Source organism: Cydia splendana, chromosome 8 (assembly GCF_910591565.1).
Source record: "Cydia splendana chromosome 8, ilCydSple1.2, whole genome shotgun sequence".
In the NCBI taxonomy this organism is placed as follows: Eukaryota; Metazoa; Arthropoda; class Insecta; order Lepidoptera; family Tortricidae; genus Cydia; species Cydia splendana.
The window spans coordinates 10,214,444-10,240,060 of NC_085967.1; the positions used below are offsets into that span (position 1 = coordinate 10,214,444).

At 36.8% G+C, this 25,617-nt stretch overlaps 1 protein-coding gene across 1 annotated transcript in view; it reads right to left on the minus strand.

Annotated features, from left to right (window-relative positions):
• Positions 1 to 25,617, minus strand: part of LOC134792824 (atrial natriuretic peptide-converting enzyme) — a 59,484-nt gene that overhangs the window by 24,643 nt on the left and 9,224 nt on the right. Inside the window, exons 2-3 of the mRNA XM_063764215.1 lie at positions 12,965 to 13,151; positions 493 to 691 (exon numbers count right to left, since the gene is read on the minus strand). Of these exons, the coding sequence (XP_063620285.1) occupies positions 493 to 691; positions 12,965 to 13,151 (386 nt within the window). The remainder of the gene's footprint in view (positions 1 to 492; positions 692 to 12,964; positions 13,152 to 25,617) is intronic.

The window sequence follows — 25,617 nt, forward strand, 5'->3', positions numbered from 1 at the left end:
ATGTGACAAAACAACTTTCAGATTTTGCTGCAAGTATTAGGCTCGCCAGACACGACCGCAATTTTACAGTGCTGGTGGCAAATAACTAACTCGTGCTGAGGTCTTATGAAACTCGGGAATGGTATTCGACTTTGTTTTTTGACAGATTAAGGCTTGTGATATTACGAAATTGACCATGCTACGTGTTAACTTAAATAGACCGGTAAGTACCAATATACATAGTATGGTTGCAATAAAGAATTATGAATTATTAATCGAAATGTTAATTTTCATTAGGGACCTATTCGACTTGTAAGAATGTTAGGTCATGACATGGCTAACGTATGTACACTTTTGTAAAGTAAGAAAACTGCCACTCAGACTAGTCGAATGTAGAGATACTACTATGTGATCTCCATGTCACTAGTCAAAATGGACCCATAACATTAGCTTTATTGAACTTTACAACGAAAGTACATAACTAATACATGGTAGTTACATCATTATAATTACCTGTCCAAAGCAAGTACATCCGCAGACACAAAACAGGACCGAAGCTCAGAATTCCGGTAGAGATCGTGCAGGGCTTGCCGCATGGCTCCCTCCCGCGTGTGATTGCCCTTGGGTCCCTCCCCCTCCTCCGCCCCCCAGGCCGTCACAAACGAGCCTCGGAATGTTTGCCGGTTTAGAGGATCGCCAAACAGGTACATGTCTGTAAAGAGGATACACATAGGCATAATTAGTATATGGTATATTCGGGAGTGTAATAACATTTTAAGGTGGCTACGTGTGTAGATTGTGACCGTTACACCTTCGCCATGTTTGGTCCTGCTATTAACCGGGCTCATTACGCTTAATGTCCCTGTTCAGTGTGTCTTAATTGTTCGCTGATGCGAAAGTCACATTGTTTTGTTAATTGTTCGTAACTGTTATATGCTGCAGTTAATTTTGCTTATCTTTAATCATGATGAAAACATCATTGAGTGGTTCATATACAATCGTCCACTTGTCGCGATTGCAAGGCCATTCGCACCGAGCGAGTTGCCGGCCTTTGCGTTCTCGCGGTGACGGGCTATCTGTACTTTTATTCCGGCCGCTTACCAAACAATTGCCTCAGTCAACCAAAGTAATAGAGATCTTCGATTTTATTAGTTACTTAGAACATATTTATACTGGTTCTTGTTAGGCGTTTGTTTGGTAAACAATGGGGACAAAAGCGCTGCGCTCCGCCCGTCGCCGCCTGCGCTGGTAAATGTCGCCGCCTCCGCCTTGATGAGCACTACGATTCACTGTTTACTAACAATGCCGTATAGTTGCAGAACCATTTATCAAATAAATACATCAAGACTGACTAATAACTATTAATTATTTGCTCATGTTAGACAGTGAGTTATGATGTGAGAATTTGCATATAAATAGAGGATACCGAGAAAAGACGTCTCATTAATTCTTCTAAGTTTCAACCACGTCAACCAAACTATATGGTACCTACTTAGGCTAATTTCCTATAGCCAACCTATAGCCGTATTCGCGAATTTTCTAGAAATACCAAACAGATTTTACATTTATTATCAAAATTGGCAAAGTATTTACATTCGAAAATAAATGTTAAACAAGTCTTCTATACTTACTTAATGACCAATGTCACACATTAACAAACCAAAAACCTGACAATGTTTTATTATATCATTAGGTAGGTAGGTATACCATTTAAGTACCTACCTACTTTAAATTACATATATTATTATATTAAATTGTGTTTAAAATGGTTTAAAAAGTAGCGCACAGCATGCGTGCGTGCGTCATTATGAAAAATTGGGTTAATGTGTTTTAAGTATTTGATCGTCATTAGCAGCACCGGAAACGCTTTGTATTTACGTCTTTTATGTAACCCTATATGTAGAATAGAATGTAGATATCAGTATTTCTTTGATTAAAAACACGAACGAACGACTTGTCATCCAAGTAACTACATATTAAGTAACGACATCGCCAAATTACGTAATTAATTTTCTTGCCAAGATAAGATGAAAAAGTTTGACACAATGTTTGAAGCAACTGAAGACATCGATCTAGATAAAACTTGCCTGTGTTTTACTAAAGTAAAAGTTTTTCTTATGATGCAATTTAATAATCGCGAACTAAATCTTTTAGAATGTTTATATAGATACATACGGTACCTATCCTCAGTTACCTAATAATGTAGGTTACAATGCGGCCCTAACTAACCTTTGTCAAAGATGCATAAGGTAAACGTACTAGTGCTCGACATGCTAATGCCCAATAGATGACACATTGCTGTCACCTCTATTAACAATGACTTAAGTTTCAAGATGACATGTACTGGGCCCGCGTCGAGCACCAGTACGTTTATCTTAACTAGTACTAACTATATCTAATACTTAATTGAGAGCAATTGGATAAGTTTGCGAATTACGATTTAATTTTTGATTGTATATAGGGTGGCTAAAAAAATAACTGCATTCCCGTTGCCAGGGAGGTTTTGGAAGTATACTGAGCAAGTTTTACTATGCTCCAACTGCGAAATCACGAAAAAAAAATTTGACTGTTTCAATACATTTTGGCTGGTCCATTTTCTATGGGAGGGTAAATTTTTTTTCGCGATTTCGGGGTTGATCCCATAGTAAAAGTTGCTCAGTATAATCCCAAAACCTCTCTGGCAACGGGAATGCAGTTATTTTTTAGCCAGGCGACGGTAGCGGTGGGTAAAATTTCAGATTCTGTCAATTTACCCCATTTCACACACAAGCACACTTCACGCACACTACCTCACTTTACTGGGTCAGGTCAGTGACCCATCATGTTTTTTTAAGGTTGGACTTTTAGTTTAGCATTGACCACTAGCCTCCTTTGAGGGTAAAAGCGTTCCATTGAAAGATGAAAGAGAACCAATGCATTTAGTCTTGCTTTCCTTGTCTGTTCATGTCACACGTGACGTTTGATTGTTGACTGGTTTACTACCTAATATTGCTTTGTCGAGATACGCGTTTTGTACAATTAAAGCGAATAAAATAAGATGTCATTAAGTCAGATGTAAAATGTTATTTACTACTCTATACGGTTTTTCATAAGGTGCAAAATCCATTCAATGGGAATTTAAATAAATAAAGTTTCGGCAGGGTGGCAATTCCATTTTGGCGGATAAAGCGAAACAGAATAGTTATATCGAACCTGCTTACAAATTTTCACGAGAATCAGTTGAGAAATGTGATCTGCAAAGGAGAACATAGGGGAAGCCCGGAAAATACGCATAATGTGGGTAAGAAGAATAATCAGTTTTTCTAAAAATGGGTAATAGATGGCGCTTTGACACTTGACACCATTATTTGGCATGCGGCAGGTGACGCCATGGCAGTTTGACCAAAACAATGTAAGCGCTCGTTTGTTGTTAAGAGAAAAAAAAAGAGTTTGTGCTGTAGCGTTACGATTTTCGCAAAAGTTTGTGCAACAACTTTTTTACTATACATGTAGTGTATAATTATAAGTTTTATTTGTTCAATGGCATATTTATTTAAGTATAATTTGTGATAGTAGTTTTTGGATAATCTACAAATAACATTTGAATTTTGTTCATCGATCTAATAATGGCATTATGGGCAAAACGAATATAGGCAAGACGGATAATTATTACAGACAATTTTATTACCGGTGTTTTTCAGGTGGTTTTAAATTACAAAAAAAAGCATGATATGGCATCGCGATCAGAAAAATCGTTAGGCCGAGCTGTAAAATTAGTAAAAAAAGAAGGAAAGTCTATAAATTCTGCCTCAAAAATGTTTCGGATTCCACTTATTACCTTGCAACGACACTTAAAATAAAGAAGTGTCTCCAATGCCAAAATTGGGTGTATGAAAATAGCATATCATCAGCAGTTGTATGCAGCTACTTTTGTGACGAATGCCAAGACTGACTGTGACATTTTAAGATATTTTTTTTGCCCTAGTGGCATATCCGTTTTGCCCGACCCCTGCGGGCAAAAAGGATAATAGACACTTTTTGATTTTAGTGGTGTTAATAGAAGAAATTGTATAAGTTATTATTTTTTTAATAGCTGTTTCCAAGGTTTATAAAACAACGTACAAATGAAAAGTAAAAAGAGTTAAAATTATTAGATACTTATATTTTATTTTGCCACTTTCCCTTAACATATGCGTTTTACCCGGGCTTCCCCTACAAAAGCATTTTTGCCCAAGCTGAATCGGAGACCTTTGCTAACGCTCGGCCAATGATGGTTTAGGTACACCTATAAAAAATGGTTGTCCCTGCTGTAATTTTAATATCTTTATATTTCAACCGGTATAGTTTTACCTTGAAAAATAATCGGTATCGCTAAACAATAGCGGTACCTTACTACTTATACGTTCACGAAATCGGTATCTGCATAACTTGATTGTTAGTAAACTAACCTGGAAAATAATCTCAAAATCACCGAAACATTTATGTACACTCACCTGCAATAATATGTTACTTCATTAGCGCCAACTTTGCCTCCAGGGAAACTTTGCCCAAAACGACAATTTTAAACAAATTCGTTAATGTAGAAAAAATTATAATAGTTATGGCCACCCTGCTGTTTTTAGTAGAAAATAGGTTATACGAGGGGCGTTCAATAAAAAGTGAGAATGAGTATGTTATATACAACTTTTATTAAATGTTATTTTATTATTCGACATAGTCACCTTTTAGCATAATACACTTAGTATATCTTTTTTCTAAACTTGAAATTCCATTTCTAAAAAAGGTTTCATCTTGAGTACTTAAAAAATCTTGTACTGCAGCGACTACCGCGTCGTCGTCTTCAAATTTCTTGCCTCTTAGGTATTCCTTCAATCTCGGAAATAGGTAGAAATCACTAGGGGCGAGGTCTGGTGAATACGGAGGATGCTTAAGGATATCGAACCCAGCATCACGTATTGCAGCCATTGCAACGGCGGACTTGTGTGCCGGTGCATTGTCCTGATAGAACAACACAATTTTCGAGAGTTTACCTCGCCGTGTTTCACGGATCTCATTGCGCAATGTTGCTATTTGTTTGGCATATAAAGTGCCCGTAATAGTGGCTCCATGCTTGAGATACTCAATCATTACGACCCCTTTACCATCCCAAAAAACAGAGCCCATGACCTTCCAGGCAGGTGGGCCCACCTTGAGTTTCTTCGGAGTTGGAGATGATGGCCTTTTCCATGTCATAGACTGCAGTTTCGTTTCAGGGTCGTAATGATGGAGCCATGTTTCGTCCATTGTTATAAATCGCGCCAAAAAAAGTTCCTGGTCTTGCTGTATCAGGTCCAAAGCTTCTTGACAAATCTCGACTCTAGTTTGTTCTTGCGTGTCAGTAAGCATTCTGGGTACCCAACGCGCTGATACCTTTTTCATACCCAAGCGTTCATGTAAAATATTATGCACGCTCCCCGTTGAAATCTTTACATTTTCAGCAATAAAACGATCCGTGACACGACGATCCGCCAAAACTAAGTTTTCGACTTTTTTCACAATTTCTTCAGTTACTGCTGTAGTAGGGCGTCCGAAGCGGGGGTCATCCATGGTCGATGTTCTTCCACGTCTAAATTCGGCGCACCAACGTGCGACTGACGAATACGGAAGAGCATTAGACCTTAAAGTGTCCCGTAAATCTAAATTGACTTGGTCCGTAGAAAAAAAATTCAAACACAACTATTTGATAACGGCGCGCAGTTCAATTTTCTCCATTTTTGCTAACGTACTCAATAGCAACGCAAAGAAATCGCTGTATTTTTTTTAAACAAAAAACAGGTAGTTTTTTTTTCATGGCAATCAGCTAGGTAGATTAGCTTTACCGGCCAGTATTTCCTTTCCTAATATTTAAAGAGTTTGCATCTCATTCTCATTATATATTGAACGCCCCTCGTATTTCTGACAAAACTATATACCAAACTTGTGCATAACTTGACTTGGGAATTCTGAGCGAGTTGTCTAATATAGGGTATATTTCGGCGGGCAAAAAATTGATAAATAATGAATGCAAGTAGAAAAAATTGAGAACCCTTAGACAAATATTTCCGGGTTTCTGTTATAACACATGAAGCATAGATTATGTCTATTGAGATTTAAACTAAAATCAAAGGTGGGCAAAGTAATCCGGTAATTTGGCATCCATACCAACATTGCCCACCACCAAAAACGGATTAGGGTTGTCACTTTCATCTAATTTACCCAACTTCGCAAGTAAAATAAGGTTATGTTTGTACACTAAAATAAGTTTATAAATATATACTGTATTTAATTTGTCTTATTATCCTTTATTTAGATGTTTTATCCCGTTAACGAATGGAAAACACAGCAAAAATCATATTTTTGGCCATTAAACTATTGTAACAGATTTTCTCAAAAGTGACAACCCTAGCCTTTGTAAAATGCTTAGGCGAGCCTTATTGGAAATGGGCAAAAACGGGTAGGCAACATTGCCCAGCAAATTTATTTAAAAGTTTTTACACTTATCGCTAAGTTATTAACAGGGAATGGTAGGATTGCCCAAAACCTTTAAGTGATCCTGAGACATCATCATCATACTAGCTGTATTTGAATACCAAATTGACGTGGGCAATGTTGTCGAAAACCCCGGATATCTTTGCCCGCCCTCTAAAACGCAAAAAAATGGGTAAAAACACGATAAAAAAATTTTTCGTCAAATAAACTGATGCGTTTGATCAAAATGGACGTGCTGAACAAAAAAAACATCATATGATATGATTTTTTTTTTGAGAAATTCGTGTTTTTTTTTAAAGCGGGCATAGTTGGTGATAATGACGGTACATACTCTTCGAAGGCCGCAAAAATATGTGACATGCTCTTATGGTTCTACAAATAAGATCGTGTCAGATATTTTTGCGGCCTGCGTTGTGTAACATAAATTGCAGGTGACTGTACATTTGGAATAATTATTTTATTTAGTTTCAACGAAAGTTTCAAGTTTAGTACGAAAATACATCAGATATGCAATATGCACAAAATGTAGACCTAATCGAAATAAAACATTGCTTTTTATAGTAAATTTATCAAACATTCGATACACAGGTATACATAACAATATCCAGGCCACAGCGCTATTGGCCTGTAAGCTTCATCTCGGTCTCCAAAGCCGCAAAAACTCGCTAGTACTTAGTGCTGGTGCCGTTATTTTTTCTTAAAGATTTTCAGAGAACAGCACGTACACACGAACGAACGGCATAATCATAATCATTTATTCGTCGCAATCCATGATATTACAGATCTAGGTACAAGACTTTCAGTTATTACTTATACGAATTACATAACGCTTCGTGTTAATAGGCAATATTTTAAGATAAAAGTTCTATAATATAATACAAGATTACAAATGTCATCAAAATTCATTGACGTACAGAAGTCAAATACGTTTTTAAAATGACGCAAATGAATACCAGCATAATGAAAATTAATCCCAATCGGTAAAGATGAGTCTTTAAACTTTTTTCATTTTAAGCGAGTTTTGAAGGAACATAATACTTAAATTCGACTGTTTTAAGATAGTTTACTGCGGTTTTCAACCATTATGACCCGTAAATAACAGCAAATCACATTTAAATGAGACGTGAGCTGATATTTATGTACCCTATTGTGCGTGTGCGTATATGATTTAATGTCAATATAATTGTCAAAAGCAAGCAAATCAAGCTGTCATTTTCATTTGAAGAAGTATACGTGTGCTTCGGTGCAGCCCCAGCGGGCATCTGACTTGAAGAGGAATTTTGAGTGATGTCTTCAATGTATGGAAATTGTTCGAAACTTTACATTTGAGATTGAATTTCTGTGTTGTCTTTGTGAGTAAAAATATAATTCGATAATAAATTGGTAGTTGAATTATCTAGCTTTCAAAATCACAGAATAATTCAATTACACACAATAAGTCAAAGACAAAATTGTTTTGCTTCTGTCTCAAACGGAACTCCATATTTAGATTTTTTGATACTTTTAGTGTCGATTTGTAGAGAATAACAGCAAATTAAAAATATAATGGCATGAAGAGTCGGTACTGATGGTGGAAAGCAGTGATAGAATAATACAAGTGTATTGATGCAATATTAATATGATTTTATTTAGAGAGAAAACATTCTTACGTGTTACACGATTGATAGATATGCATCATAATAGAAAACATGTGACAAGAACAAATTCAAATATCAATGACAGCGTAGACAGCCAGCACTTTCCAACACCTTCTCCTGATGGATGCTCATGTGGCTGCAGTATGCACTATCCACACATTAGTGTCTTGCAGTGTCCAGCGAACTTCACTTTACCTAAAGGCTTTGTCATTATATCCGCTAGCTGTACTTCGGTTGGGCAGTAGTTTATATTGATCAGCCCTTGCACAAAGTGTTCATGTATGAAATGGTATCGCACGTCTATATGCTTAGATCTTTTGTTGCAGGATCCAGATTTTACTAGCTGTATTGAGCTTTGATTGTCAACATGCAGATTAACTTTTGCTTCTATATCTGTTATTTCCTTTAAGAACGATTTTAGGTATAACGCTTCTTTACAGCATTCTGCTGCAGCAATAAATTCAGCTTCTGTAGATGAAAGGGACACTATGGGTTGTCTCTTGGATGCCCATGAAACAGGTCCATTTGCTATCATAAGTACTGAGCCAGATGTGCTTCGTCTCGTCTTCGGATCTCCCGCATAGTCAGAGTCCGAGTAAGCATTTATGATTTCTAACGGGCTATTTCTTTTAAACAGTATACCCTTCTCTTTAGTTCCAACTAGATATCTGAATATCCTCTTCACTTTTACGACATCTTGTTTAGTCGGATTTTCAACATTTCTGCTAACTAAATTTTCAGCCTGTGCGATGTCAGGTCTCGTTCTGGTCGATAGATACAGTAGACTCCCCACTGCCTCTCTATAGGGGTATTCCTTCTCCTGAGGAGTTTCCTGTGTCGACTTGGCATCGTTGCTTCCAGGTGTGTCACAAGATTTAGCATCTTTCATATTATATTTTTCCAAAATATCGTTAATATAGGTCTTCTGCGTCAACCTTATTCCTTCTTTGGAGTTATGAATTTCCATACCCAGGTAAGTATTTGGATTTTCATTTCTTTTCATCTCGAATTTGGTTTCAAGTTTTTTCAAAATGCAGTCTATCTTTTTTCGGTCTTTTCCTATGACAAGTCCATCGTCAACAAACAATCCGATTATTATTGACTTGTCTTCGTTTACGAATACGCATCTTTCGGTTTTGATTGTCTTGAAACCTAAATCAAACATCGCTCGGGTAAAGGTTTTATTCCATGTGAACGGAGCTTGTTTTAATCCGTATAGTGATTTTCGTAATCGACAAACTTTTTCCGTTCCATTACGGCCAATGTCATAGCCAACAGGTAGTTTCATGTAAACTTCATCTGTCAGTTCGCCGTATAAGAAAGCGGTCTTGACATCAAAAGTCATGAAGTAGTAATTTTTAGATGCGGCAACGGCTAATAATGTCTTTAGAGCAGATTGACTTACAACTGGGCTATAAATTTCTTCAAAATCCAGGTTACCTTTCTGCTCGCAGCCACGTACGACTAATCTCGCCTTGTACGTACCGTCATCTTTTATTCTAAATACCCATTTGTTGGACAGAATCTTGTGTCCTTTGGCTTCTGACTTGTCAACTATTACCCACGTGTTGTTCTTTTCGAGTGAATCCTTCTCAGATTGAATTGCCTTCTCCCAATTTCGCTTGTCCGTGCTTGTCACAGCTTCTTCATAAGTAAGTAGCGAGCAGTCAGTTTTATTTTCAGACGTAGACATAGTAACACAACTGCTTAGCTCGTAATCTCGTGTCCATTCTGGCGGCCTCACTACTCTCTGTGGTCTTGCACTTGGAGCAGGTTCAGGTATCTCAAATGGCTCTGAAATTTCTGGATCAGCAACAGCAGGTTGGAAAGAAGACTCTGAATCAGAAGAAAATTGATTAGGTTCCTGAAAAGGCAAGTAATTATTAGTTTTACAAGGTTCTAATTCAATTTCAATTTCTTCTTTTTTAGATTCTGAACGTTCCCGTTGAATATTTTCATATTGTTCATCAGTATTCATTTTGAAATGCATCTTCTCCATTATTCGTACATCTCTGCTGATAACAATGTCATTTTTCGCCGGTATGTATATTCTGAAACCTTTTGCGTTTCTCGCATATCCTATAAACACTCCTTCAATAGCTTTCGCAGTCAATTTTCCTCTGCGATTTTTATTCAAAACAAACGCTCTGTTTCCGAATACATGTAGGTGATTTCCTGATGGTATTCTTCCTGTCCACTTCTCGTAGGGCGAGCTTCCTTTCAGAGCTCTTGCTGGGCTCCTGTTTATCAGGTAATTAGCAGTATTCACTGCCTCTGCCCATAAATATGGAGGGACGTTGGAGTCAAGCATTAGACATCTTGTTTTTTCCATCAGAGATCTGTTTTTTCTCTCGCTACACCCGTTCGATTGAGGTGTGTAGGGAGTAGTCAGTCTTCTGTTTATACCGTACTCTTTGAGGACGTTGTCGAAAGCTTTTGATCGGTACTCACCACCATTGTCTGTATGGAGGTTCTGTATCTTGGTTTTATGGAATAGTTCGACGTTCTTCTTATACTCCTTGAATTTTTCGATAACTTCACTTTTTTGTGACATGAAGTATACACAGCAATATCTTGTGAAGTCGTCTATGAACGTGACGTAATACTTCGAACCGCCCATTGATTGATGCTCAAAAGGACCGCATACATTATTATCTGTAGAGGCTCAGTAGAGAATATTTCACCATAGCTTTGAAATGGTAGAGTTGACATTTTACCTTTGATGCAGGTTTCACACGGTTCAAGAGATTTTTCTTTGAAATCAAGTCCTCTTATCATCTCATTTCTTTGCATTAGTTTCAGGTCTCTCTCATTAACGTGACCTAATTTTTTATGCCACTTCATAATTTCGCTTTCTACTACAGGCGTGAAATTTGCTGTCTCCGTCGGCTCTTCAAGTTCAAGGTAGTATAACCCGTCTCTTCTCTTTGCTTTTAAGATTACACTTTCGTCTTCTAGGACACTAGCTTCATTCTTTTCAAATAAGACTTTAAAGCCATTATCTGTTATTTTGCTTACTGACATTAGATTATTTGTCAAGTCCGGAACGTAAAGCGTATTTTTTAAAGTATATTCGTACTCATCAGCATGTAGTACCACTTTTCCTTTACCTTCTACATTTGCAGTATGCTTTTCTGACGCCAATCGTAGTTTATCAGATGCAGGGATTAGGTTTGTCAACAAATCTTCTTCTCCTGTCATGTGCGACGTACAGCCGCTGTCAAGACACCACGATCCATTTTTGAATTTTGACGTTTCAGTTGTCAGACATACATTGAAGCTCTTTTGTTGATTTTTGTTTACGTTTTTCTTTTGTTTTTTCTTCGACCAACAATCTTCCGTTGAATGCCCTTTTTTATTACAATTGCTGCACATTAAACTCTTTTTCTTTGCTTTCATGTAGAATGCTTCTGAAGTTTGGGGCTCAGATTGCCTCCTTGCTTCATGTTCTTCGATTATTTTTACCTTGAGAGTTTCAGGGCTAGGCAAAGTATCTCTCGACTCAATCGCCGTTCTAAAGCTGTCGAAATTTGTAGGCAGACTATACAACATCATTATGCTTAACAGCTCTGAGTTGATAGTGACTTTCATGTCTTCTAGTTTACCTACGACATCCATGAAGTTGTTGAGATGGTCTCTTACGTCTTCTTGAGGTGACATTTTCTTCAAAACTAATTGTTTTAATAGGGTAGCTTTTCTGGCTGGTCCCGAGCTTTGATAGATGGATACTAATTTGTCCCATACCTCTTTTGACGTGTTGCAACCTTTAATTTGCTTAAGTTCTGCTGGAGATATTAGCAGTAATAGCTCAGACCTTGGTTTTCTATCTTCTTTTTCAAAAACACTTTTTTCTTCAGTAGTCGCGGTCTCCAATAATTTTTTTTCGCCGCTCGCGTATTCCCACAAGTCGCTTCTTATTAAGATTGCTTGTGCTTGTAGGCACCATGTGTCGTAATTGGATTTCGTTAATGTTTCGATGTTACGAAAATTCGAACCCATTTTTCTTTTCTCACTTTTACACTTTTTTATTCTTGCATATTATTTATCACTTTTATTTTTTACTAACCACGCTCTGCTACCACTGATGGTGGAAAGCAGTGATAGAATAATACAAGTGTATTGATGCAATATTAATATGATTTTATTTAGAGAGAAAACATTCTTACGTGTTACACGATTGATAGATATGCATCATAATAGAAAACATGTCACAAGAACAAATTCAAATATCAATGACAGCGTAGACAGCCAGCACTTTCCAACAGGTACACGGTTTCTTCGTGAACTAATTTACGTGTAATGTAATGCAATTATTAAACATTTATTGAACAAATTATGGTCACAAAGTGAGGTCTAAATCGAAAACGTCATATACCGGCCCCTTAATAACGTAAAAAGCCCCTAAAGTATAAATTCCATTACTGCAGCATATAAATTTGATTAACTGCTTGTTCACAATGATATGAGTAATAGCAGACTGATAATGTTAAATATTTACATCATTCATTGAAGATATGGTCCTTCGTCCGAACTGCATTTAAGAACGCGCTTTCCTTTTAAATATGGTTATCTAGAGTAGGACGTCGTGTCGTGAGCACGTAACAAACAAACAATTACTTACCACGGCACGTTTTTTTCGTGACGTGTAAATGGTAAGAATTGTAAAATAGTCGAGACGCCGACTTTCCCCGGTTGCCCTTCAAACCAGATTATTATTATTGGAAGCCTATAATGTCCCACTGCTGGGCAAAGGCCTCCCCTCACTTTTTCCAGTCTTCCCGATCCTGTGCAGTCTCTGGCCATTCCCTTACCTTCAAACCAGATATTCCCATAAAAGTAATAGATAGAAATATAGTACTAACGTCCAAGGTAGACGGCGACGGCAGCCAACAGAAGCAGCACGAGCAGCGCAGCGAGTGCGGCGCAGCACCCGCGGCAGGGCCGGCTGAGCTTGCGGCGGGTGAAGCGGATGTCGCTGCTCACGGACATCGTCGACTCCGGCGGCCGGTGCGCGCGACAACGTCGCGGCGCTGTCCAGCCATACCCCAACTGCGCAAAAAACACAGTAAACAACACTATTGATTGTCTTCTAACCCCCGAAAATGATCGAGAAATACCTGAAGAACAATAAATCTGATACTATATTAATACTAGCGTCTATAACTTGGAAGTAAAAATCTGAGAAGGATAGAAAAAGCAGATAAAGCCCAAGCTCTGGAACAAACTTAGGACAATAAGTTATCAAAGTTATGGGAGTTATGGAAAAGTTATGGTTCATGTAGACGTGATTGTGATGTGTATGTGTGTGTGATTAAGATAATATAATTTTCGTACGATTCTGGGTTTGAAGAAAACTGAAGCGTATAAAGGAATTACTTCACCAAGTAGATAGAGTCGGACCAAGAAAAGTCTGCAGCGGATTTGATAGCCTACGCAGTGCAAGTGTCATTTATACGTCATAATTTCATAGAAGTTTGACGTTTAAAATAACACGTGCACTGCGTGGGCTATCAAATCCGCTGCAGACTTTTCATGGACTCACTCTATCTAACGTACCTTACAAACAAGTGGGCAATTAACCAAGTATTCAGAGCTAAATATTCATGACAGATTGTTCAAGAATCGTGACATCTGTAGCCAATTAACAGACAATTGAGCCAGATTTGGATGACACTGCTTTAAAACTAATTTTCTGCTTGCCAGTCATTCAGCTCAAATGGAATGCGGGGATGAGATTGAATGAAACACTTCATCTCCTTTTGTCATACAGACAATAAAATATGTAAGTAATACATAGTATATAATGAATTGCGTGCGAATAAACATCGAGGACGCATAATAGAAGTTGGGTGATGAATATATTAAACCCATCAGCTTAGATGCACCTGCTAAGCTGAAAGCCGTGAACTCATTTTCCGTATTTGGTAAGCATTCTCAGCATATTACCTAACCTACGGCTACAAACTAACTTACTTTTGTTTTGGGTTAATTGTTTTACCCACGTTTTGGATTCTCTTTCTGATGTAAGTAGTTCAAAGAGTCAAAGACCAAGCTATTAGGTACGTTTTAATGACTCCTATGAGCAATGTAGAGTTGTTAGTTTGTGCACTAAATATAGGTAGGTATAAGAATACCTACCTATATTTATACTTATAGTCTTCTATAAGCACTTAGTCCTTAAGAGTAATTATTGTGCATTCTAATTCTAAAGTACAGTTATAAGAACAAATAGAAGAATAAAATGTCGCTACGCACAAGAATGTAGCGTAGATTGTTTCTCAAAGTGGCTCGCGGTTAGGGTTTCTGCTCGAGAAATCTCGAGAAATTTGTCCTTTGTCGAGACGGAAAAAAATAACTCAATGCCTCGAGAACTCGAGAAATAAATCCCTCGTGATAAGTAAAAAGAAAACACACGTATAACACGTGATGTGTCTATAGTGTATTTCTTTAGGTACTTAGATAAATAAATGCATACAATATTTTTATTACATTTTCAGGTACTTAAAACATTTATTATAGTTAACCAACCAAATAAGAAAACTGCCTTGATCCGTCTTTTATCGTTCTGACTTCAATCGATTTTCATGTTTTGAAACTTTTGAACTACTACTCCCTAATGTCTATAGAATTCGTCTCGTTTTAGGCTCATTACTTATTACTATACTTCTTTTTTTTGCCATTAGGAAAAAGGTAAACAACCTGTATTTTTATTGAAAAACGCTTATAAGAAAATATGTAAATGATCGCATATGATTTATAAACATTACATGTTTGCCGTGACTTAATTTTCAAAAGTGTTTTGCAATAAAAAGACACGTTAAGATGACTTATCTTCTTTCTTATGCTAGAAAAAAAATCGAATTATAATATAAGGCCATGTCATAAGAAATATCACAAAATTAAATTACTATTGATAAATCAAATCATCCCGATATATTCCTATTAACAAAATAGCACAATTTTAGCAGCTTCATTGTAACGTTGAGTAAGTATTAATATTACGAAGTAAAACTTCTGTAAGTTCGAGTTAAATTAGTTGATTTGATTATTCTTGCCTAATAAAATACACTTTGTTAAATACCTAAAGAAATACGCATATCACACGGCCGGCGCGTACGCCTGCACCTATTGTTTTTTTGTCTGTAGTTGAATTTTTGATTACAATTTATGGTAAATAAATGTTACCATTTGTTTGATTACCTATTGATCTCACCAACGACTCCTGTGAGTCTGATTTGTAATAAAGCAAAAAAAAATATAACATGGTGTTTTTGAAACTTTCAAAATTTCTCGAGATACTCGAGAAACTCGAGAAATCCTGGTCGAGAATTCCCGTGCCCCGAGAAATAAAAAAGGTCGAGAAACCAGAAACCCTACTCGCGGTTTGACTCTGCGGTTAACTCAAACCATCTTGCTAGCCACATTAACATGAATAATATTTTAATTTATTAAACCTTCTAATATCTCAGTAGATATATTACATCTAAGAAGTTAGCTGAGGAAACCCTGGGTACCTTCAGCAATCTAATGCCTTTCATTAAGATTCTATTTTTTTAATGCAAGAGTTAATTAAAATATGTAAAGTTACAATCTCGGACCAAATATGTATGCCTTAGAGCTTTATATGTAAATAGATAACATTACCCTGGTATCGCTTTCTTGTCATTTTGTATAGGTAATTGGTATACCTACATTTAATTAATATATTACCTACCAACTGACAAGAAAGCGATACGAAATGGCAAAAGTTGCGACAACGGGAATGCAACATTACAAGAACGCTACCATTATACCTCAATAAGTTGGAAGTAATTGAATGTCAGATCAGATAATGTTAAAATGGCCGGTTGTGTAAGGCGCTAATACACTTCCAGCGTATTGTTGAAAACATATTAGGGTCTTTCAACGTGGAAGTAATATTTTAAAACTTATGATTAACTGTCATTGTTTTTGGAGAGAACATAATTACAATAAATATACCTACGAGTAACATTACTTACCTATTAAATTTATGTACATGAATCAGTCAATTATGACTTTTACATGTGTACCTACCTGTAGATATAGGTACTTATCATGAAAATTGCAACTTTCGTGATTGTGCCGGTAGTCAACGACAATGCAAAGCGACCGTATGTGACATTGGAAAAATCAATGTGAACTTTGTTTGTACCTACTTATTGCGCGAGAATACGGCTACGTAAACAATTGGCTTATTAAGTATTCAAATAAAATATAACATACGATTAATTGTTATGCGTGGCCCATCAAACAGTGTTAGGGTGTCAGCTACACTGTTTGATGGGGATGAATCGCTTTGAACTCCTGCTGTCTTTGAATAGAGCTTGTAAATCTGAAAATGATTTTACGAAATAATTCAGCTGGAATATTACAGTTAAGTGTAAATTTAGAACTTGTTACCCCACCCCTAACATCTACATATAAAATCTCTATCTATTATATACCTACTTACGTACACGTTGCTACCTACAGCATCTACAGTCCCACACAATACACGTACCTATTCTTTTTCAGTACCTATCTGAAAGAACTCTCCATAGGTACATACCTAGATGGATGTAACTTTGTTCAACAAAACTTAATACTAACTTACACTCTTGTTTGCCAGGACACGGCTATAAATTCACTTAATTCACTGTAATGCATTAAGAGTAAGACGAATGACGTCAGTTGCACAACATTGCATGCTTTAATCTTGGAAGATTCGAAGCTCGAGGCAAGCTTGCAAAACGTGTCTTTTGTAATAGGCAATCTTACTTTATGTGCTTTAAAAGTACATATATGAATGAACTCTACAATTCGTCAAAGAAATTCAAATAAAACTGATCTACAAAATGCCTTAGCGCCACTTGCAACATTCCACTAACCCGGGTTAACCGGTTAAGCCTGGAGTTACTATGGTTACCAGTACAATTTGACACTGGGTTATCGGTTTAACCGCTTAATCGCGGGTTAGTGGGATGGTGCAAGTGGGCCTTAGTTGTTAAAATATGTTCAACTAAATAAGCCATAAATAGGTAACCTTCTATAATCGCAAAAGCGTGACACTCTGACATACAAGTGGCATTTGAACAGCATGCCAAACAAAGAGATTATTTTAAAGTATTTTAAGTTCGAGTCTCAGCCTCACCTCTCTCGAACAAGGCCGGCCTAACCGCGCGGCTCTCAAATGGCTTTGTATAGGTATAGCTTTCGATTTCGTCATGTCAAAATAAATAAGAGTTAAAGTGAGTAACGGGCTATCTTAATGCAGGTGAAATATGAATTATTACCTGTCTACACGGGAATGCGAAACGTACAAACAAGCATAATTTATTCAAAACTTTACTTCAGTTACGTTTGAACTTTTAAACAATTGCTTATGCTAATGCCTAGAATACTTTGCTCATTATTCTCGTAAGTGTCATATTCATATGACACATGAGCATGTTCCGTGAATCTGTGTCGTTTGCTATAGTTACAGAGAACATAATAAACGATTTCCCAAGTAAAGTTCACCATCCAATGATCATGTTTATCGACGACAGTACCTCTATTGTAAGTTTTAATAAAAATGTTCACTATGAACATGATATAAATTTAGTATTAGATGAAATGGTAACATGGCTCAATAATAACAATTTAATTATTAATTTAAACAAAACCAATATCATGCATTTTCACCAACGACAAACAGTACCTAATATGAATATTAAATATGTTGACAATACAATAGAGAGAGTAGCTGTAACAAAATTTTTAGGGTTTATGATCGATGATCAACTAACTTGGAAAAACCACGTAGAATATATCTGTAGAAAAATGAATAAGTCTGCATTTGCATTACTAAAACTCTCAAAAATAGTAAATAAAGACGCCCTATTAACCGCATATCATGGCATTTTGGGGGAACTCTGTTCATAGAGACGCTGTTTTTATAGCACAAAAAAGATGCGTGCGGGCCATTTGTGGAATAAACATGAGAGAAAGTTGTGTTCCGTTCTTTAAATCATTAAAAATATTAACGTTTCCAGCACTATATATATATGAATTAGCAAATTTTATAAAAACAAATCCGCAACTGTTCAAAATGGTATCTCAACAACGCAGGGTACCCGTACGTATACAATATCATAACAACATCTGCAATAGTCAATACAACACAGCTTTCTTGGGCAAAAGTATATTGGGTATGGCCCCAAAAAATTTTAATAGTATCCCAAATAATATAAAGTCCTTACCAACTGATCAATTCAAAATACAATTAAAATCATATCTAATAAATAAATGCTATTACTCAGTAAATGATTTTCTTGCCGATACTAAAAACACCCAATTATAACTTGTCCAGTCTATGTAATGATTTAATTTGTACTTATTATTTTGTTTACTTAATGTTTGTGCGTTTTGAATTATAAATTTTATATGTTACATCTTTAATACATATGATGTATAAATAATACCTTAAGTATTAATTGTTCTGATAATATGCTAATCTAATTGTAAGAATTTATTAATACCATAGAGTCACCATAGTTTTAGTTTTATAACATTTGTACGCCAATAGGCAAAACACAGAGCTCTGTATTCAACTATTTTTACTTAAGACCTGTATCACCTGTGTTCTACAAATAAAATTTACTTTACTTTACTTTCAATTTTTTAAGCTGTATACATTCCTCATTCATCTATGTTTCCATACTATATGTACCTGTTTTTGAAAGAATTCTGATTCTGTTTTTATGCCGACAGTAGTAATTTTATAATACTACCTGCTTCGCATTGTTTTTTATATGTTTTAGTATGTTTACGTTAGTAATGTTTTATTTCTTATTTTATAAGTTTAAGGGTCCACCGAAAATCAGCGTCGTTGCACTAAGTGCTCCGACATATGCTGAGACAGTGGTATCCTCTTTGGGACAACCAATTGCATAACTATATCACATGCTTGTCATCTATTAATTTTAAGACTGTGTTGTTTCAAATAAATCATTTTCATTTCATTTCAATGAGCTACCCTAATAGCATTTTCTTGTAGGGATTTTGTTGGGCCTTTGTTTACGTATTAGTTGGGCAACCGTTATATTTGGCCGTACGATTTGCTGGAGGGCCCTCGACAAAGGCCCTCCCGAAGATTCCCAACAGAGGGCCATAAGAGTAATTTTTTCGTTGGGCCTATTTAAATAAATCATACAATTATTCAACGGTGGTGGTTTTGGTTGGGCCGTGGTTGGGCCTATACACATTTGTTTGATGGTTGGTTAATTGTTACATTTGGCCGTACGATTTGCTGGAGGGCCCTCCACAAAGGCCCTCCCGAAGATTCCCAACAGAGGGCCATTAGAGTAATTTTTTCGTTGGGCCTATTTAAATAAATTATACAATTATTCAACGGTGGTGGTTTTGGTTGGGCCGTGGTTAGGCCTATACACATTTGTTTGATGGTTGGTTAATTGTTACATTTGGCCGTATGGCTTGCTGTAGGGCCAACTGCAAAAAAATAAAAAAGGGCAATTTTTTCGTTGTGCTTCTGTTTGCAAATTCAACAATTACCCAACGGCAAGTCAGGTAGGTCGGTAGGTAGTCGTGCACCAGGTTGAAGGCCCAACACAGCTTGTCCCACAAAGGGCCAACATTGTAACTTTAACGTTGGGCCTTGTGTAGGATTCTTACAATACTACCGTAGGTAAATAGTTGTGTAATTTATAGTGTGCCTACAGTCTAATTATCTAATGGGCTTTTGTTTACGAGTCCTACAGTTACCCTACGTTAAGTAAGTGGTTGTGTAATACGACGTTGGGCCTTTGCTGATAAATATTACAATTACACTACGGTGGGCATTGGTTGTATCCACATGAAGGCCCTAAGGCTAGGCAGCAGTTGTTGTTAATCTTCTCTGTATCGTTCCAATTTTAGTATATGTACTGCCGAAGCAAGTACACTTACTATACACTCTAATTTGTATATATACTAACCGCACTTCGAAACTTCGTAAGCGAGATTTATGTTTTTTGAGATTTAAATTGAGAAAATGTTGGTAAAATACATTTTTTTAAATTTATGTATAAATTTTATAGTTATAGCTATTAGATTTATAAGTTACTTTAAAAAAATATTATGATTATATCCGGAATAATCGAGAAAATAACTATAACTTCGATGTTTGGAGACAGTAACGCCATCTAGTGACGCCACAAGCAAACTCAACTGGTATTGTTGGGCATCAGTACCACAGCCAATGTTGGTAAATGCGATATTTGTGCTCACTGGGCCAACGAATGTTATCGTTGTTTAGCCACCGGTACCAAAATACACAAAGGCCCATTGTTAGGCGTCAGTGCCACAGCCAATGTTGGTAAATACGATATTTGTCATCATTGGGCCATCGGATGATATCTTTGACTAGCCAACGTTACCAAAATACACAAAGGCCCATTGTTGGGCATCCGTGCCACAGCCAATGTTGGTAAATGCGGTATTCGTCACCATTGGGCCAACGAATGTTATCGTTGTTTAGCGAACGGTAGCAAAATACACAAAGGCCCATTGTTAGGCCTCAATGCTACAGCCAATGTTGGTAAATGCGATATTTGTCGTCATTGGGCCATCGTATGATATCGTTGATTAGCCAACGCTACCAAAATAAACAAAGGCCCATTGTTGGGCATCAGTGCCACAGTAAATGTTGGTAAATGCGATATTTGTCATCATTGGGCCATCGGATGATATCGTTGATTAGCCAACGTTACCAAAATACACAAAGGCCCATTGTTGGGCATCAATGCTACAGTCAATGTTGGTAAATGCGATATTTGTCGTCATTGGGCCATCGGATGATATCGTTGATTAGCCAACGTTACCAAAATAAACAAAGGCCCGTTGTTGGGCATCAATGCTACAGCCAATGTTGGTAAATGTGATATTGTCGTCATTGGGCCATCGGATGATATCGTTGATTAGCCAACGTTACCAAAATAAACAAAGGCCCATTGTTGGGCATCAATGCCACAGCCAATGTTGGTAAATGCGATTTTTGTCATCATTGGGCCATCGGATAATATCGTTGATTAACCAACGTTACCAAAATACACAAAGGCCCATTGTTGGGCATCAATGCTACAGCCAATGTTGGTAAATGCGATATTTGTCGTCATTGGGCCATCGGATGATATCGTCGATTAGCCAACGTTACCAAAATAAACAAAGGCCCATTGTTGGGTATCAGTGCCACAGCCAATGTTGGTAAATGCGATATTTGTCATCATTGGGCCATCGGATGATATCCTTGACTAGCCAACGTTACCAAAATACACAAAGGCCCATTGTTGGGCATCCGTGCCACAGCCAATGTTGGTAAATGCGGTATTCGTCACCATTGGGCCAACGAATGTTATCGTTGTTTAGCGAACGGTAGCAAAATACACAAAGGCCCATTGTTGGGCATCACTGCCACTGCCAATGTTGGTAAATGCGATATATGTCATCATTGGGCCAACGAATATTATCGTTGTTTAGCCAACGGTACCAAAATACACAAAGGCCCATTGTTGGGCATCTGTGCCACAGCGAATGTTGGTAAATGCGATGGTGGGCCAATACAAAATTAATGTTGGCTACGGAACGAACCTCATCCCAACGTTTTCCCTACCGTTGGCACCGTGGGCCCCAACGAAAATGCTACTAGGGTACGGTCATGGTAATAAAGTGATAAAACAGCTTTCCATGATTTAGAAATCATCGAATGTTGGAACGTGCTTGGAGGAAGTGGAACGGTTAATTTAAGAAATGCACGTTTAAATGCCGCGATCGTAGTGCGGCGTTTGTTAATGCAGAGGCGTTTGCGAATGCAGCGGCGTGCACTTGTCGCGACCTACATCCCGGCACGTTCGGCGCTGCGCCCGAGCAGCGCGACCATACACCACCTACCATTAGTCTGTGCATTACGATTCGTTACAAAGCATACAATATCAGGAAAACTCCAAGTCCCCACTGACACTTACAGTATACGTACTAGGCCGCAAGCCGCACCACTCGATTCCATCGCTCACATTCATATTACAACAGCTAACGTTTTGTTATTTGTTAACGTTTTGTTAACTTGGGGGCAAAGTTGTTGTTTAACCGCTCGTGCTAATATTGATACCCGAGCAAGCGAAAAATTCAAAAATTGAACCACGAGCGTAGCGAGTGGTTCGATAAATGGAATCTTGAGCGTTGCGAGGGTTTCAAAGCACGAGGGTTAAACAAAAACTTTAAACACAAAATTTTTCACCACACCAACCCGAAGCAAATATTAAATGTAAAATATCAAACCAAATCAAATCCAAATGAATGTTATTAAATATGTATCATCCAAAATCATCATTTAAAAGTCAATTCTACCAGGAAACATAAGACAACAACTCAAAATTTGCATTTGATTACTTTGCCTCACATATGTGAATAAAATGGAACTTTGCTATCAGTTTTTGAAGTGCCTTTCCGAGCTGGTGTGGTGAAAATATATTGTATGTACATTCCTAAGTTGTATTTTTGTGCAATAAAGTTTAAATAAATACTTAATACTTATTTACGCATGCGCAATTGCGCACGTAGTGAGCTCACGTGAAGTGAGCTGCGAAATTGCATGCCGAAATTATGAATGAATTCATTGATAAATTCGCCATGCACTTTTACTGCTGATGGTACTTTAAATTATGAGCTGTAAAAGTCGTATTTCATGCTCCATCTAGTGGATAAGTTATCTGTGAGCGCAACAAAGGCTCGGCACTGTTCACACCTCCAGCTAGTTTTATCATGATCTCAAGCACTAACAATGCGGTCGACATCACTTTCGATCTAAACCTACCAATTTGGAAGCAATCACCGCTGCTGTGCCCGCTCATTTGTGTAATGCCCAAGGTATCAGGCAATAGAGAAAATAATTATGCACCTACCCACTTTTCTCGAAAGTTTCAAAGCATTGAAACATGGACAATAAGCGTAATCGTTCAGGGAATGCAAATTACTGCATTTTTGGTGATTGTTAATTTTAAATAAAAGTTTATGAGTAAAAGTTATAACTTACTAACAATACAATTACGGAAAGTGACTCAAATGGACAGTGATCGAGCTGCCGACAAAGAAAGCAAGAACCCGTCAATTAAAACTGGAAGTAAGGCGCCCGTGAAAGTCGATAGGTAATTCGTCAACCGGTAATACAGCGATTACTGATTACTGCATCGAACTATCAGGCTTAATGCACGATACCATCGCATCCAATGCGTTTCTATTAAGTGTTGTCTACATTACATTGCTGGGTTAAGTATGACTAATAATAATCTGTAGGTATTTAATAGCTGTGTCATTAAAAGTATAATCGTATTAGAGTTATGTCAAACAAAGTAGCTAATCTAAAATCAAATCTAAAAGTTCAGGTTCACGTAGGTACTTACAGATTCTAAATCAACTTTGGTATAAGCTATTAATTAGCTTTAAGTTCTAGACAAACTGGCGGAAGTTTCTTGACAAAACTTCGACGCAGTGTTTTTTTTTTTATCTCAACATCTCGCTGGCCCAATATTACAGGGTGATGCTACGTTACATTTTCAAAATTCGTCTTAATGTCACTATGACAATGTTCAAATTTCAGTTTGATAAAAGTGAAACATAGAACCCTGTAATATTGGGCCAGCGATCTGTAATTTGCTTTCTAATAAAGGACCTAAGTACCTTTCACATTCTGTATCTAACTATCTATACTGAACAAGCACATTTTTAAATACTTTTTGTTTGTAAAATATATACTGTGACTCAACCGCACCCTAGATGAACCAGCGAGAATCTGCTGGTGCAGAATCGTAGATTTCTCTTTGAATCACGACAATTTGCCTACCATTTAAATCGTGCGATATTCTACCTACTTAATACTTACCATGCTACCAACAGCTAGATTACTGAGCTTTCCATGGGAATTACTTCGGAATACTTCTGTTGAAATCGTGAGTAAGGTACTAAGAACAATACTACTAAGCTACATTTTAGACACGTATAATATGAATAAGTATTTATAATATTGTATATTTATTGAACATAGGCGACGAGCGAAACGGATCGATTGATTTGTAGGTAATGTAACCACATGTAACCGAATCGTGCTATTGCGGTAACTGTCGTGACTATTTCAAAATCAAACAAAGTGACAGTTAGATTAGAACAGAATAGTACGCGTATTAAGTTGTTTGAGCTGCATGTCGACACGAATTTAGTTTTTGTTGTAGGTATGTTCTACCTACTTAGGTACCCATTCGTAAGACATTCACTAAATTTAAGTATAATACCGACATCTAGTCTAGAGTAAAAGTTATTGCAATAGTAAATAAACTATAATAGGTACCTTACAGTATAGGTACCTAAATATGAAACTCTTAGATTGAAGGTAGATTTATAACTTCTTGATCTAGTATTTTGCAATTTTTTCGTAGGCAGATTTTTGATTGGAAACCATAAATGTATGAAGTAGAGTAAACTAATTCCCAATGACGGGCTCTTTAAAGTAGGTTCCTATTTTCGAAGGTTCCTATTTACTACCTTAAAATAAGTTTGAATAGGCCAATGGTCAATCATTGTGCTAAATTAGTATAGTTTACCTTATAAACATTTCTTAGAACTTCTAAGCAAAGTCCAACTTTACAATTTTAGGTAGAGTCGTGACTTTAAAAGACTTGCTTTCATGTCGTGAACTTTAAGCGTTCACCTTGCTGGAAATTGTTTAGTGATTACAAATTTAATTGCAAGATGTTGAGAAATGTAAAAAAAACTATTACTATTTAAGAATAAATACATGTTAATTAATTTGGTTATAATACATAGTAGGTATAGATAAATACTTTTACAGTACATATGGTCCTATTTTCCCGCACTAGTGCGTAAAATAGCACTTTTCGTGCGATGTCAAAAGTTTAAAGGGCCATATATATGTACTGTAAAACGTTGTACGATACACGTGCGAATAGGTAATTCGTTTCCTCTTTTCTGCACTATTGCACCACTTTCGAAGTATTAGACAATTGAAATTAGTATTTAAGTACGTAGTAAGTACTTAAAAATATTAAAACCACCGCTCGTTTACACGTAAAAAAACCGCATCGAAGTTGTTCCATACGGTGCCACAGACAGACAGACAGACATTGGCGTGGAACATATAACACCCCTGTTTTTGCGTCGGGGGTTAATAAGTAAAAATAGGTTAGCAATACGCATCACTCCCTTGGGAGTAATTAAGCTACGATGGCCCTGTATGGCTGCGTAGAATGAACTTTATGACCAAGTGTCATCGCATGAAGAGGCTTTCAATTATTGTTAACGATTAAGTAAGATTACTTTAGGTAAACCTAATTAAGAAACAGTAGAGTAGACAGTATTATAATGAATAAGTACCTACGAACTGCATATGTATTTTGTTACTTCGTCATAATCATATATAGTGATAAATTATCTGCTATGCTATAAGATTAAAAATAATGAAAACCATAAC